General features: G+C 44.7%; 1 protein-coding gene across 1 annotated transcript in view; it reads left to right on the top strand.

Moving 5' to 3' along the window:
• Positions 1 to 10,409: 10,409 nt before the first annotated feature.
• Positions 10,410 to 16,099, top strand: part of LOC310753467 (guanine nucleotide-binding protein subunit alpha-11) — a 33,704-nt gene continuing 28,014 nt past the window's right edge. Inside the window, exon 1 of the mRNA XM_083594808.1 lies at positions 10,410 to 10,797. Within this exon, the coding sequence (XP_083450934.1) occupies positions 10,662 to 10,797 (136 nt within the window). The 5' untranslated portion in view covers positions 10,410 to 10,661. The remainder of the gene's footprint in view (positions 10,798 to 16,099) is intronic.

Genomic DNA, 16,099 nt, shown 5'->3' with positions numbered 1-16,099 from the left:
CTGGGCAAAACTCAGGTATAAGATTAGCATAGACAAATATGGCTTAAGTACCCACCACCCAAAAGTACAATAGAAGTTCCTTTGCATGTCTGGAGCCTGAGGCGAGTCAGGTGATGAGATTTGGCTTCCCTTGGCTAACAATGAGCCCAGAAATTGTCACCTCTGCGAACTTCCTGGAGTCCTTTTTCAAGGAGAAAATAGCTTTGGAATGGAGGAAACTGGGAAAGGAGATGATTTTATATTATTTTGAAAGCTAGGTAACTTCCCTGAGCTGTCAAGTTGAAAGGATACATTCAGGCATAATATTTGTAATATTTAACTTTAAAGATGTGCCCCCCCCCGGTAATTTCCGAAACAAAGGGAATCGGATCCAAATAAGGGATGAAGATGAGATCATCAGCCAAGTTGAGTTATCCATAAATAGGTGGCATGAATTTGTTTCCTGTGCCAGAAGCAAATTCAGTAAAACGATGCCTTGCTTCTACAGATTGGTCCAACTCTTTTGCTTTTCTTGATGCTTTCATTTTGTGCGTGCGTCCCCCTCACTCACCCCCCCAACATCAAAGCAGCTGAACAGATCTCCAGGTACCAAACTTCCAACAAATTCAAACAGGAGGCTTTCGAATGTTTCGCTAATGTTCATCTAAGCAGCTGCCGGTGGGAGAACGATTGGATCTTGGAACGTAACTCTGCCGTTCTTAAGAGAGAGCGAATGGTGGCAGGAAAATGCAGGGAGAGGAGCTGCAGAGAAATACGGCACAGAGACAAAATACAGGACGGGGGGTGAAGAGGAGGGGGCCAAAATAAAAGGGGCACCCCTTCTTTATTTATTTGGAGTCTGAATCTTGCTCTCCAGCCAAAAAGGCTCCCGGAACAGCTTAAGGTAAAGGTAAAGGGACCCCTGACCATTAGGTCCAGTCGCAGACGACTCTGGGGTGGCGGCGCTCATCTCACTTTACTGGCCGAGGGAGCCGGCGTACAGCTTCCGGGTCATGTGGCCAGCAGGACTAAGCCGCTTCTGGCGAACCAGAGCAGTGCACGGAAACGCCGTTTGCCTTCCCGCCGGAGCGGTACCTATTTATCTACTTGCGCTTTGACATGCTTTCGAACTGCTAGGTTGGCAGGAACAGGGACCGAGCAACGGGAGCTCACCCCGTCACGGGGATTCGAACCGCCGACCTTCTGATCGGCAAGTCCTAGGCTCTGTGGTTTAACCCACAGCGCAACCCGCATCCCTCCCGGAACAGCTTACACACAATCAAAACAAGGCAGTCTCTGCTCCTGCAGGATTAGAACCACAGAATTGTAGAGCTGGAAGGGACTCCTAGAGTCATCTAGTCTAACCCTCTGGAATGCAGTAATCTTTCGCCCAAAGTCGGACTCAAACCCACGACCCTGAGATTAAGCGTCTCATGCTCATGAGACCCCTATTGCCTTCCCCATGTCTCCTAACAGCACCCTTAACAAACTACACTTCCCATGATTCTTTCTCGTGGGGTTCACTAATCATCATTTTAGCTTAAACGACAGGAGGAAGCCAGCAGTAAATGACAGAGAGCAAGGTGGAGTTAACTTTGTTATTTAGTCGTTTAGTCGTGTCCGCCTCTTCGTGACCCCCTGGACCAGAGCACGCCAGGCCCTCCTGTCTTCCACTGCCTCCCGCAGTTTGGTCAAACTCATGTTGGTCGCTTCGATGATACCCAGCTCTACCTCTCTTTCAAATCAGAACCAGTGAAGGCGGTGAAGGTCCTGTGTGAGTGCCTGGAGGCAGTTGGAGGATGGATGGCGGCTAATGGATTGAGGTTGAATCCTGACAAGACAGAAGTACTGTTTTTGGGGGACAGGGGGCGGGCTGGTGTGGAGGACTCCCTGGTCCTGAATAGGGTAACTGTGCCCCTGAAGGACCAGGTGCGCAGCCTGGGAGTCATTTTGGACTCACAGCTGTCCATGGAGGCGCAGGTCAATTCTGTGTCCAGGGCAGCTGTCTACCAACTCCACCTGGTACGCAGGCTGAGACCCTACCTGCCCGCGGACTGTCTCGCCAGAGTGGTGCATGCTCTGGTTATCTCCCGCTTGGACTACTGCAATGCGCTCTACGTGGGGCTACCTTTGAAGGTGACTCGGAAACTACAACTAATCCAGAATGCGGCAGCTAGACTGGTGACTGGGGGCGGCCGCCGAGACCACATAACACCGGTCTTGAAAGACCTACATTGGCTCCCAGTACGTTTCCGAGCACAATTCAAAGTGCTGGTGTTGACCTTTAAAGCCCTAAACGGCCTCGGCCCAGTATACCTGAAGGAGCGTCTCCACCCCCATCGTTCTGCCCGGATGCTGAGGTCCAGCGCCGAGGGCCTTCTGGCGGTTCCCTCATTGCGAGAAGCAAAGCTACAGGGAACCAGGCAGAGGGCCTTCTCGGTAGTGGCGCCTGCCCTGTGGAACGCCCTCCCATCGGATGTCAAAGCGATAAATAACTACCTGACATTCAGAAGACATCTTAAGGCAGCCCTGTTCAGGGAAGTTTTTAATCTGTGATATTTTAGTGTATTTTTGGTTTTCTGTGGAAGCCGCCCAGAGTGGCTGGGGAAACCCAGCCAGATGGGCGGGGTACAAATAATAAATTATTATTATTATTATTATTATTCGAGAACACTGAACACTGCTGTGCCTCATGAGCACAGCAACTCATGTCCAGTAGATCTTGCCCCCAATAAGTAGTCGCTGAATCTAAAGGTGCCTGCCTCCCAAAAGCCTTCTTTGTCTTCTCCTCTCCAGGGTTTTCTCCAAGCAATCGGAGACTGAGCCTGTCATTGCTTCCCCACTTCATGCCTCTCCTGGTTCTGGGAGGCCAGGCGGGAAGGGAGCTTGTCGCAGCAGGAGGGGGAGGCACCCGTGACTCTTCACAAGCTTGACTCATCTCTGCCTCTCGGCTCCCTCTTCTCCTGCTGCTTCACCTTCTGCCTCTGATTCTGGACTTCTTTCTGCCCCAAACTCCACAGGCTCACTAAACCCAGCTTCAATACTTCCACCCCCCAGTCTTCTCCCTCTGACCACTCCTCGTTGTCCTGCCACCACTCCCTGGGCACTGAGCCTCGTTCTTTAGGGGGTCCCCCACCTAGTTCATCCCACCATTCCTCTGTGTCAAGTGTCCTCTGACACTTCTTAAGATGAAGAGGAGTGAACCTGGGACTTTCTGCATGGGATGGCAGATCCTGCATTGCTGGACTCCATCTCTCAACATAACCAGTCATGTTGGCTGTTGGGTTTTGGAGCCCAAGATGAATGAATGAACTTTATTACGGTCACAGACCAGGATAAAAAAACAACAACATATAAATAAAATAGCAGTTAGAATTTTTTTTTTAACTGATAAATGTTGGAGCAAATAAGGACAAAGAAACAAGCATAGGATAAAACATCTGAATAAAATACAAGATTAAACACAGATAATGGGTGGATAAAAACTGATAATTAAAACAGATAAGAACAAATAAAAACATGCAGTTAAAACAACTGTAAGAGCGCAAGAACTAAAAGACTCACAGTTAAAACAACTGTGTGTGGAGCCCAACATAACTGGGTGCAGTTCCGCACAAGTTCAGAATTTCTGCCAGCAAGTTGAGGCTGTTTTCCATGGCAAACTGTTGCCTGCGTCGCGGGGCAACATGGCCCGTCAACTGAGGGCTGATCCAGGACCCCAAGCTGTGCAGAGGATGCTTCGGTCCGAGGGTATTTCATCCTGGAAGTCCAGAAAACCAATGCCGATATGCTCCTGGGAAGGCACCTGGGTGGAGCTAAGGACCTTATAAGGGCTGCCTAAAAAGGACTGTTCTGAATTGAAATTCTTCTGGGAGGGAAAAGCGCTAAACTGAACAGAAATATCATCCAAAGTGCAACATTGACCTCTGCTGTTGAGAAAGGGGGACACAAGAAATGCAATTATATCGCCTTTTCTGTGAGATGTGCTTTAAAAAGAAAAAGGTAAGGTAAAGGGACCCCTGACCATTAGGTCCAGTCGTGGCCGACTCTGGGGTTGCAGCACTCATCTCGCTTTATTGGCCAAGGGAGCCGGCGTACAGCTTCCGGGTCATGTGGCCAGCAGGACGAAGCCGCTTCTGGCGAACCAGAGCAGCGCACGGAAACGCCGTTTACCTTCCCGCCGGAGTGGTACCTATTTATCTACTTGCACTTTGATGTGCTTTCAAACTGCTAGGTTGGCAGGAGCAGGGACTGAGCAACGGGAGCTCACCCCGTCATTGCGGGGATTCGAACCGCCGACCTTCTGATCGGCAAGTCCTAGGCTCTGTGGTTTAACCCACAGTGCCACCCGCTTCCCAAAGAAAAGGTACTATTGTCTAAAAAAATCACTTTTGCACATGCAAAGCACTCAGCCCTCCCTTTTTTTAAAAAATAAATATGCTGCTTTAAGTCAGAAGAGGAAGGCTAGGGAACACTATGCACCTGTAAGTCCATAATAATAATAATAATAATAATAATAATAATAATCTCTTCACTTGGGATTCCTTAGCAACTGGAATTCAGAAGTGTACCTTATCAACCAGGAGGAGATAACACAACTCTTAAAACACAGCGTCATTTGTTGTTGTTGTTGTTGTTTAGTCGTTTTGTCGTGTCCGACTCCCTGGACTCCCTGGAGCATCCATTCTTTGGCGATCAGCCTTCTTTATGCTCCAGCTCTCACTTCCATCCATCACTACTGGGAAAACCATAGCTTGAACTATACGGACCTTTGTTGGCAAGGCGATGTCTCTGCTTTTTAAGATGCTGTCTAGGTTTGCCATTGCTTTTCTCCCAAGAAGCAGGCGTCTTTTAATTTCTTGACTGCTGTCACCATCTGCAGTGATCATGGAGCCCAAGACAGTAAAATCTCTCACTGCCTCCATTTCTTCCCCTTCTATTTGCCAGGAGGTGATGGGACCAGTGGCCATGATCTTCGTTTTTTTGATGTTGAGCTTCAGACCATATTTTGTGCTCTCCTCTTTCACCCTCATTAAAAGGTTCTTTAATTCCTCCTCACTTTCTGCTATCAATGTTGTGTCATAAATCTCCCCAAATTAGACTGGGATTTAAAAAGGGGGTTTTAGGGTTCTTCTCGCAATCAAGGCGAAGGGAGGATATGTATATCTCATGGGAGTTCAAGGTCCTGAATTATCTTGCTTGAGCTTTGGAATCCAAACTGCACGTGAGAGATAAGTAGGAGAGCAATTTCTAGTGCTGACCTGGGAGGGTTGGCGGCTTTTCCAAAGCGACAGAAAACGAGAACGAACTCCGGCCGAGTTCTCTCGCTCAAAATTTCCCGGCGATTTAAAGATAATCGGGTCGTTAGGGTTGTTTTACAGCCGGCTACTTCGCACTGTCCAAGGCTACACAAAGTCCACGCAAGAAGGAACGGGTGGAAGAATGGGGTTTTGCTTCATCGGGAAGCTAAAGTGATGGGATCCAAAATACACAAGTGTTGGATTTCGGCCTTTGCTTAGCCAGAGCAATGGCTCCGACCAGCCTGCTGCAAATTTAATGCCCTGCAGATGTTTTGTCTTACGACTTCCATAAGTCCCTGTAGGAAGAAATGTTTATGCACCACCCTAGAAACGTTCAGGTTGGCGGGCAAAATACAAATCCACCATGTCAGAGTGGACCCATTGATGTTAATGGCCACGACTAAATTAGGTTCGTTTATAAAATGTGGCCGCCAGGACCACATAACACCGGTTCTGAGAGATCTGCATTGGCTCCCAGAACGTTTCCGAGCACAATTCAAAGTGTTGGTGCTGACCTTTTTAAGCCCTAAACGGCCTCGGTCCAGGATACCTGAAGGAGCATTTCCACCCCCATTGTCCAGCCCGGACACTGAGGTCCAGCGCCGAGGGCCTTCTGGCGGTTCCCTCATTGCGAGAAGTGAGGTTACAGGGAACCAGACAGAGGGCCTTCTCGGTAGTGGCGCCCGCCCTGTGGAACGCCCTCCCTTCAGATGTGAAAGAAATAAGTAGCTATCCTATCTTTATTTTTATTTTTATAAAATATTTATTAGGGTTTTACAAAAAACAAAGGTTTACAGAGTAAAGAGAAAACAAAAAAAAGGAAGGGGGAAAAAAAGAAAAAATACAAAAAGGACAAAAATACATAGAAAAATAAGAAAATACAAAATACAAAAAACAAATAGATAAGAATTTTTTTTAAAACAAATCCATTTTTTGATATCTTTAGGCTCATTTGCTTGTTTCCTTGACCTCCTCACACCTCCCCTTTTTGTATTCCCGTTTACATAATCAATTCAGCAAATCCTTACCCTCTTTCATTTATCTTAACTCTATATCTTAACATATTATAGCTATATATTTTCATCCATTATCAATCCATTTTTGCATATTCTTGTTGACCTTGTTGCTAATGCCCCTTGATTTCAATCCAGCATCATTTTAACATTCATTAATTTTCCAAATATAGCTATCCTATCTTTAAAAAGCATCTGAAGGGAAGTTTTTAACATTTAACGCTGTATTGTTTTTAATACTTGATTGGGAGCCGCCCAGAGTGGCTGGGGAAACTCAGCCAGATGGGCTGTGTCATTAAAATATGCATCATAGCAGCTTGCAACCATAAAAACATAAAACTATGAAATGAAAAAACCTTTTAAAAGTTAAAAACAGACATCAGTTAACGATTGTCGAAGGATGTACAGTGGTACCTCTGGTTACGTACTTAATTCGTTCCAGAGGTCCGTTCTTAACCTGAAACTGTTCTTAACCTGAAGCACCACTTTAGCTAATGGGGCCTCCCGCTGCCGCCGCGCCATTTCTGTTCTCACCCTGAAGCAAAGTTCTTAACCTGAAGCAATATTTCTGGGTTAGCGGCGTCTGTAACCTGAAGCGTATGTAATCTGAAGTGTATGTAACCCGAGGTACCACTGTATTCGCAATCTTGGCAGAACAGAGAAGTTTTCAGGTGGGATTTTAAAGTGGATGCAGAGCAGGTCTCCTGAGTAGCTCTAGCACTAGATACAAACCCCATCCTTTTTATCAGTACTGCAGTGTTTATAATCAATGGATGGGAAATATCAAACTAGGGTTGCCATAAACCCGGGAATTCCCGGTCGTGTCCTCTTTTTGGGGTCCTACACGCACTTTACAGTCACCACAACAAAATGCGTTGTTGCTGTTTTGGGGCCAGGCGGCTAGAAAGTCATGTTTTTCAATACGACGTTTCCAGTTCCTGAAATTCATTCCGATTGCGCAGATAAAACATAACGGGCAGAATTCTACAGGGTGTGTTACTAGTCCGTGAAAATAGTCAACGTCCAATGCTCCCTTGGCATGCAGATGTCAGAGATGTCTGCAGGGCCACACTGGCTCTGTGGCACTCACTTTTTCTGGAATTCCATATATATATATATATTCTCTTTTCTGAAAGCTCTAACACACACACACAGAGAGAGAGAGCGCTTGAGAAATGCTTCATCTTCCTGGTATTGGTTTTGAACAGGTGTCAGACCCTCCAAGTGTCCCTATTTTCCAGGGGCATCCCTGATTTAGAGAAGCCATCTGAGTTTCTGACTTAATCCTGGAATGTCCAGCTTTTCCTTAGGACGTCCCTATTTTTCTTTCTCTTTAAATTTTATTAATGTTTTTAATGCTTATGAGATGCGGGTGGCGCTGTGGGTTAAACCACAGAGCCTAGGACTTGCCGATCGGAATGTTGGCGGTTCGAATCCCCGCCACGGGGTGAGCTCCTGTTGCTCAGTCCCTGCTCCTGCCCACCTAGCAGTTTGAAAGCACGTCAAAGTGCAAGTAGATAAATAGGTACCGCTCCGGCGGGAAGGTAAACGGCGTTTCCATGCGCTGCTCTGGTCCGCCAGAAGCGGCTTAGTCATGCTGGCCACAGGACCCGGAAGCTGTACACCGGCTCCCTCGGCCAGTAAAGCGAGATGAGTGCCAGAGTCGGCCATGACTGGACCTAATAGTCATTAATCATTTTAACATTTCAAAACAAATTAACAGAAAAAGCCTCAAAAACAAGAACGCAAAATAAATAGTCTTCCGGTAAAATCTGGGTGCAAGGCTGCTCTGCCACCCAGCTCGTCGGACTAAGTCCGCGGGTCCCTGCGGAGGAAAATGAGCTCAGCTGGAGACAGGAGCAAGCTGCAGAAGATCCAAGTTTATTGCGCAACAGGTTCAAGGCGAGATTGAACAGCGAGAAAGGGGTGACATGAACTTTTGAAACTCCCCTCCATGTCCCAGAATACAGTGCAAAATACATCCCAGTTACATCATGAATACATTAAAGAGAGGTTGGGTTACACAGATTACATCATGAATACATTAAGAAGAGGTTGGGTTACACAGGATTAACATATGGAGGAGGGAGGGGGGAATATGCAGAGCTGGAGATATGCGCAGATAAGCACATCCTGATAAGAAGACAATGGTCCATGTACTGGCATTTCCTGGAGGAAAGGCTTGGCAGAGTGATTTGACAGGATTAGGGTCTTGACACCTTGCTTGAGGGATTATGGAGGACAAGGGAGGTGTCATGGAGTCCTAGAGAAATTGAGCAAATTGGCACGTTGATTTTCTATGAATTTTATAGATTTTAGTCCCTTTTGACATTGACAATTGGAAATAAATGGATATATTGTAGCGAAGAAGAAGGTGAAGAAGACATGCCCCCCTTCCGAATCAATAGTAAAAAGAATAGCGCCAAACTTAATCCGTTCCAGTTTGACTTCCGAAGTGTTTGAAAACCAAACACTGATTGGTGCAGGCGTCCCGGAAACAATAGCCGACAGCCACGTCGGATGTTCGGCTTCCGAAAAATGTTCGAAAACCGGAACACTTACATGCTGGAAATAAGCACATGAAATTAGCAAGTGAAAAATACGATAAATGGTATGTTGTTTTTTTTAAAAAAAAAACTTTCTGGAAGGGCAATTTATTCAAATTTATTCATGGGTCTTACAGAGTTCTGGTTATGTCGTCCCTCTCGCTTCTTCATATACGTCCTTTTCTGTGCTTTTTCTTTTACTTTTCTCTCTTCCTATGTGTGGGTTTTGTTTTTTTTGTATCCTCACCATTCTTTCTCTTTTATTTCACTTCTTTCATTTTCTTCCTTGAAAAGCAAGGATGTTTCACGTATAATGGGGGGGGGGTTGGGGGGCTTACATATTGTCCACAACAATAAAAATGCTACAACTGCTGCTCAAATTTTACTAGCCAAAAAGTGGAAAGCGCAAGAATTACCAACGGTGGAAAAATGGCAGATGAAGATGATGGATTTTTCGGAGCCAGCCGACCTAACCGGAAGAGTCCGCGACCAGAAGGAGGAGGAGTATCAGGAAGATTGGATTAAATTTAATGATTATTTAGTTAAATATGTTAAGTCAAATTAACTGGAAACAGCTTGCAGATACTTAATTGGCTTAGGATTTTATTTAAGTGATGAATTAATATGTTTAATTTCAAAATGAAAAGATCTAAGGATGTAAATGTTCAAGTTAAACTGTGATTTGGAAAACCGTTAAAAGGACATGCAATGAAATTCAACCAAGGGGAAGCGAGGAAGTCACTTAACAATGTTAATAAGTGTAATTTTTAATTTTTATGTTCGTTTGTTTTATGTGTGTGTTTGTTTATAATTTTGTGAAAACCAAAAAAAAATGAAAATAAATGGGGGGAAAGGGAGAGGTTCCCAAAATTCAGAAGTGAAGGGGAGAAATACTCTGCACATGCTCAGGAACACATTTAACTCTTCCCATGCTTGAGGCCTAACCTATATGAGGCGATTCCAGAGGCCCATAATCTTCCCACTGCCCTGAGTTTAAGCTTCCACCATAATTTTTTAAAACAAAAAACCGGTTTTTAAAAAAAAATAAAAATAAACGGTTTGTTTAAAAAAATGTGACCTCTCTAGGCTTTCCCTCTCTTTTTCCCCGTTAAGTCCTCCAGCGACCCATAACTCTCCGCGGCCCTGCCCGCTAGCGCGCATGCGCACCTCTCTCCGGCCCGCTCGCCCCAACCGTTCCTCGCTTCCTTCCCCCTCCCAAATCTCTTATCTAACCAACCAACCAACCTTGCTTTAAAAGAAAAAAGGGGGCGGGGCCTTCCTTCCAACCTTCAACGCACGTCGGCGTGCAAAAAAAACAACAACCCAACCCTTCTCCGCCCCTCCTCCGCCATTACCTCATTGGCCGGGGCGCGGCCGCTCGGCCAATCGCATCGCTTCGGCGGCGCGCGCCGTGGCCCGCCTCTCGCCTGAGGGGGCTCGCGCGCCGATTGGCTCCCGAGGAGAGAGATGTGGGTGGGAAGGCCAGAGCCGAAGCGCGCGCCCAATCGGGCGCTCCCAGACGCCGCCGCGCGGCGTTGCTATTGGCGGCGGCGCCCGTCGCTCGGCTTGTCGCTGAGGTTGGGTTGAGGCGCGTCAAGTTAGGTCGGCGGCGGCTGGGGCTGAGGAGGAGGAGGAGGAGGGGAGGAAGCAAGGAAGGAGGTGGCGGCGGCGGCGGGGGAGAAAACCCACACAGAAGCGCCCCGGTCAAAATAGCGAGGGAGGCCCGGCCAAGCTGAGGGAGCCAGGCCTTCGCCGCTGCCGCCGCCGCCTCCTCCTCTCCCTCCCGTTCGCCGCCGTCGCCGGTGGGCGGGTGGGCGGCAGCCATGACGCTGGAGTCCATGATGGCCTGTTGCCTCAGCGACGAGGTGAAGGAGTCGAAGCGCATCAACGCCGAGATCGAGAAGCAGCTGCGGAGGGACAAGCGCGACGCCCGGCGGGAGCTCAAGCTCCTCTTGCTCGGTCAGTCCTGAGGGGGAAAGAGGGAGGGAGGGGGGCGGGCGGGCGGAGAGACAGAAGACACCCTCCGGAGGGGGAGGGGAGGGGGGCGACCCATACCGACATCCCCACCCCACCCCCAATCGAGGCCCGTTAGGAACCGGAACGAAATAATGAAACCCTCCACGGGGCCTCCTTGGAATGTCCGCCTTGCCTTGCCAACCCCCATGCTTTTATATATATATATACACATACGCAAATAACTAATATATATATATATATATACACACATATATGCATGTGTACACACACAGTGTATACGCACAGAGACGTGGCCCGTTAGGAACCGAACCGAAACCAAAAACCCTCCACGGGGCCTCCTTTGAATGTCCGCCTTGCCTTGCCAACCCCACATGCTTATATATATATATATATCTATCTATATATCTATATCTATCTATCTATCTATCTATCTATCTATCTATATGTATATATACACACACACACACACGCACAAAACTAATATATATATACATATATGCATGTGTACACACACACACAATGTATATACACAGAGACATATCGTGGCCCGTTAGGAACCGAACCGAAACCAAAAACCCTCCACGGGGCCTCCTTTGAATGTCCGCCTTGCCCACCCATGCTTTATATATATATATATATATGTGTGTGTGTGTGTGTGTATGTGTATATATATGCACACACACACACATACACAAAACTAACATATAGATACAAATATGCATGTGTACACACACAGAATGTATACACACAGATACAGGTATAGGTATAGATATGCCTTGCCCACCCCCCATGCTTATATATACGTACACGCACAAAACTAATATATATATATATATATATATATACGTATATGTGTGTGTACACACACAGAATGTATACACACAGATACATATACAGGTATAGATATGCCTCGCCCACCCCACCCATGCTTGTATATATACTGTACAGTATGCAGAAAAAAGTATATGGATTCACACATGTAATATATATGTAAACACACACACACACAAGAAAATGTAAACACACACATATATATGCCTTCCCCCACCCATACATATAGACAGAGATATGTACATGCACACATAAATATGTACACACAGAAAATGTATGCACACACATATATTTATGTCTTCCCCCACTCCACCCCCCATATATATATATATATATATATATACACACAAAAAAAGATATGCGCACAAATGTGTATATATATGTACACTCAAAAATGTATACATATATACACACATATACACATGCATACACACACACACACATATATATATATATGTACACACAGAAATATGTACATATGTATATATAATTAATAATAATATTTTTATTCTTTATACCCTGCCCATCTGGCTGGGTTTCCCCAGCTACTCTGGGTGGCTTACAACACATAAACACATAAAAAATGGTAAAGCATTAAACATTTAAAAAAAAATCCCGATACAGGATTGTCTTCAGATGTCTTCTGAAAGTTGGATAGTTGTTTGTTTCCTTGACATCTGATGGGAGGGCGTTCCCGAGGGTGGGCGCTACTGGAAGGCTCTCTTCCAGTACACACACAAATATGTACACACACACATATAGAGCAAAGATATGTGTGTGTGTATACATATGTAGATATATAGCTATAGGTATACACACACACAAATATTTCTATCTAAACTAAAATCATAGAATGGTAGTGTTGGGGCGAACCAAGGGGGATCATCTAGTTCAACACCCCCCCAATGCAGGAATGTGTATTTTTTGCCCAATGCGGGGCTTGAACCCATGGCCCCGAGTCTGAGCTACCCCATAGATGCAACTGCAACACCTGTCCCCCATGTGGTATCTCACAGGGACCGCCGCATCCCCATAGTCACCTTTGACCGGACTTAACCACCCAGGGGTCATTTGCCTTTTTAAAAAACCTTTTAATATGTGCGCGCACAAACACACGTGTATGTATATATTGAACAAAATAATTGCTGCATAATCACAATTCATTAGACGAGTTATAGAACAAAATAAATTAAAAACCGCTGCTCTAGGTCAGATGAAGAAAAGGGCACATGAATAGTCTTTGGCATCATCTTCAACGTCGTTTGTTTGCTATCTGCCGTGGATGCTTTAGTGGAGAGTCACACGTTGCAGGGGGTTGGACTAGATGGCCCTTGGGGTCCTTTCCAGTTCTTTAAGATTCTATATGTGCATAGAGTGACTGAACGTATACATCTGTGTACATATGTGTACACACATACCTATAGATACACATACACAGGCACACACAGCTATATACATATACATACATATATTTATTATTGTTTATTAAATTGTTGTTCACTTTATCTTGGCCAGGACAACCTAGATCAACTTACAACCAACCAAAAAACCCCACTGAGATGCATTAAAACCAATACATTAGAACATCTCTCTCTCTCTAGGTTGAGTCCGAACTAAGTTTTAAGAGTAGACTTGCCAGAAAAAACCCTCAGTGTGTCTTAAGGAAACCATGTACATTCATTCCAATGAGTCCACTCTCTTAATATCTTCATGCGAAGGCATCCCTGGGTTGAAGCCGAAGTTTCACTCGTGAGTAGGCCCAGCTGTCAAGAAATCACAAGTCAGTTGTGCCCATTTCATTCTAATAGATCTTCAGAGTCAACCCATAATGTCTTAGCATTAAGTTCTGCTCAAGAGTAGACCCGCTGGAGAAATCATTGGACCTAAGGAAATTATGTGCATTTTGTGAAATGTAAATAATTTTTAATGGATTTGTTGTTACTAAAGTTGGATACAGCCCATAAACGGATGCTAAGAATGGTGGCCGATTGAAGTTAATGGATTGTGTCCAATGTTAGCCTTGATTTGAGTAGACCAATTGGAGATAAATGACTCTGCTAACTTGGGTCCATTGACTTCAGTGGTCTGCTCTGAGTAAGGATGCAAGTTTGGTTCAACCAATTAACTGCAGTGGGTTTACATCCTTAGTGTTAGCTTCTGGATTGTATCCTTAGTAGACTCATTGAAATTTACTTGTGTCTCTGTGAAATATCTATGATTTACCTGGGGCCATTGATTTTCGGTGGGTCCACTCTTGAGTAGAACTTAGTTGGATTCAACCTGAGATGTCTTAGCATCACTTAGAATTCAAGTGCATTACTGACTTGGGTCCATTGACGTCGACAGATCTACTCTGAGTAGAACTTAGTTGAATGCAACCTATTAATTTCAGTTGATACAGCATTCTTTTAGCCCCTGAGTAGCATCCTTGATTTTCAGTTTACAGTATAGGTTGTATCCAACGTTACTCGCACTCTGAGTGGGCCCATTTAAATTAAATGAGTTTAAGGCCCATTGATACCAGTGGTTCTACTCTTATAAAAGGGCATAAATATAACCTGTTGTTACTATTTTTAAAACACAAACTTAAAACACCCGTAGTCTATCCTTTCTGAAATTTTAAGTTCTTCTGAGGTCCATTATTAATTGCAGTGGATCTGCTTTGATTAGTATCTTGTTGGATGCAACTCATGTTGTAAGTGCATGCATCCCTATTTCATTTCCTCGTTGATTTTCATCTAGGTTTATCCCTGTGTGCCTTTAACTTTCAGTTGTATCCACCTAAGTTCTGCTTTGAGTATATAGACATGACTACCGTAACTTAGATCCATTAATTTCAGTGGGTCTGTTCTGAGTAGGGGTTGGTTGGATACAATTCTGTTATGGGCATCACCCTGTATGTTTATGTGCATACACTCAAACATAATACACACACAAGAATGTGTATAGATGTTTATTTTATGTGTGTAATACAACTGCAGTTGCTTAGCTATGCATATTTTATTTTTTAAAAAATTAATATACTGCTTGATTGTAGAAAATTTCAGAACGGGTATACAAAATATATATTGCTGCTTATTTGTCCCTATAATGTTATGCACATACATTTACAGATGTGTGCAACATGGCAACCTATATATGTATACAGTATTAGGCTCTATCCTACCACTTTAAACCGTCATGACTTCCCCAAAAGAATCACGAGAACTGTAATTTGTTAAAGGTGCTGAGACTCTGTATTCCCTTCACGGAGCTACAATTTCCAGAGTTGTGTAACAGTAAATCCCTCTTTCTAGGAAACTCTGGGAATTGTAGCTGTGGGGAATAAGTATCTCTTAACAGCTTTTAGTGCCTTAAATGGGGCCTTACAGTCTCAAACTTCATCTCCCTGCTTTTTCTTCTAAGGAACTCAGGGTGTGGTATATTTCTCTTCCTGCTGTTTTTTTTTTAATCCTTGCAACAACCTTGTCAGGTACAAAGAGAGAGGCAATTTTTTCCCCAACTAAGAACTTCCTCTCCATATCAATCCTTTTAAGACAAACTAAACATAAGAATCGCCTTCTCTTTGTATGCTTAAATGTGTATGCCCCTTTCTTCTCTTCCACTCTTTCCTTCTCCCTTATTTTTAGCATAACCACAGCCCAGTGGAGCAGGTCAGGTCGAAAGAGAATGTGGCAGAATCTCTTCTACTGTTTACACACAAATAACTTTCCTTCTATATTGCCTCCTCAGTAAGAAACCAAACATAAGCCTGCCTTCTAATCTTCCTAGTAGATTTAAATTTATTTACTCATTTGTGTACATTATCCCCTCAGAGCTTAAGGTGGTGTCTGTGGCTTTTGTCCTTCCACCTTTCTCCCTCCCTCGTTTTTTTTATCCTCACAATAATGCTGTGAGGTAGGTTAGGAGGAGACCAGGAATTTGTCCCCACATCTTCTCAAGAGCAAATCAACCACCCAAGTGCACCTCCTCATATCCCTTTTCTGGGGGTCTTCTCACCACATGCAGAGTAACAGGTGGGCTTTATTGGAGTCTCTCACCCAGTGTTAGAAACTCAGATATATAAGCTAGGTGCCAAATGGCTCCTTAAACTAAGGTTACAATTGCGAAAACGGAATGTCTAGTTGCCATTTGGGGCAAGGCGGGTCTAAAGTCTTATTTGTCAAATGATGGACTGGCTGTGATTGATTATCAGTTAAACATCTGGTAGTCCAGCCTTGAGCTTGGAGAACTTGAAGAAAAATCACTTTATTTAGGGACTGTCCACATATATATTGCCCTATTCCTACCTCCTTTTCTTAATGGTGACTTGGACCATTCATAACGTATGAATATTCTACACAACTGTGAGCAGGGCATTGGGTTGCGGGGTGGGGAGTGAAGACAAGCGACAACAATTAATTATAACGTTGTTCACTGCTCCTGCTCAGGCTGCCCAGAAAAAGCATTTTGG

Source organism: Podarcis filfolensis (assembly GCF_964270895.1).
Source record: "Podarcis filfolensis genome assembly, chromosome: 18".
Lineage (NCBI taxonomy): Eukaryota > Metazoa > Chordata > Lepidosauria > Squamata > Lacertidae > Podarcis > Podarcis filfolensis.
The sequence above is the reverse complement of the archived record's forward strand: the minus strand, read 5'-3'. Positions and strand labels throughout refer to the sequence as shown.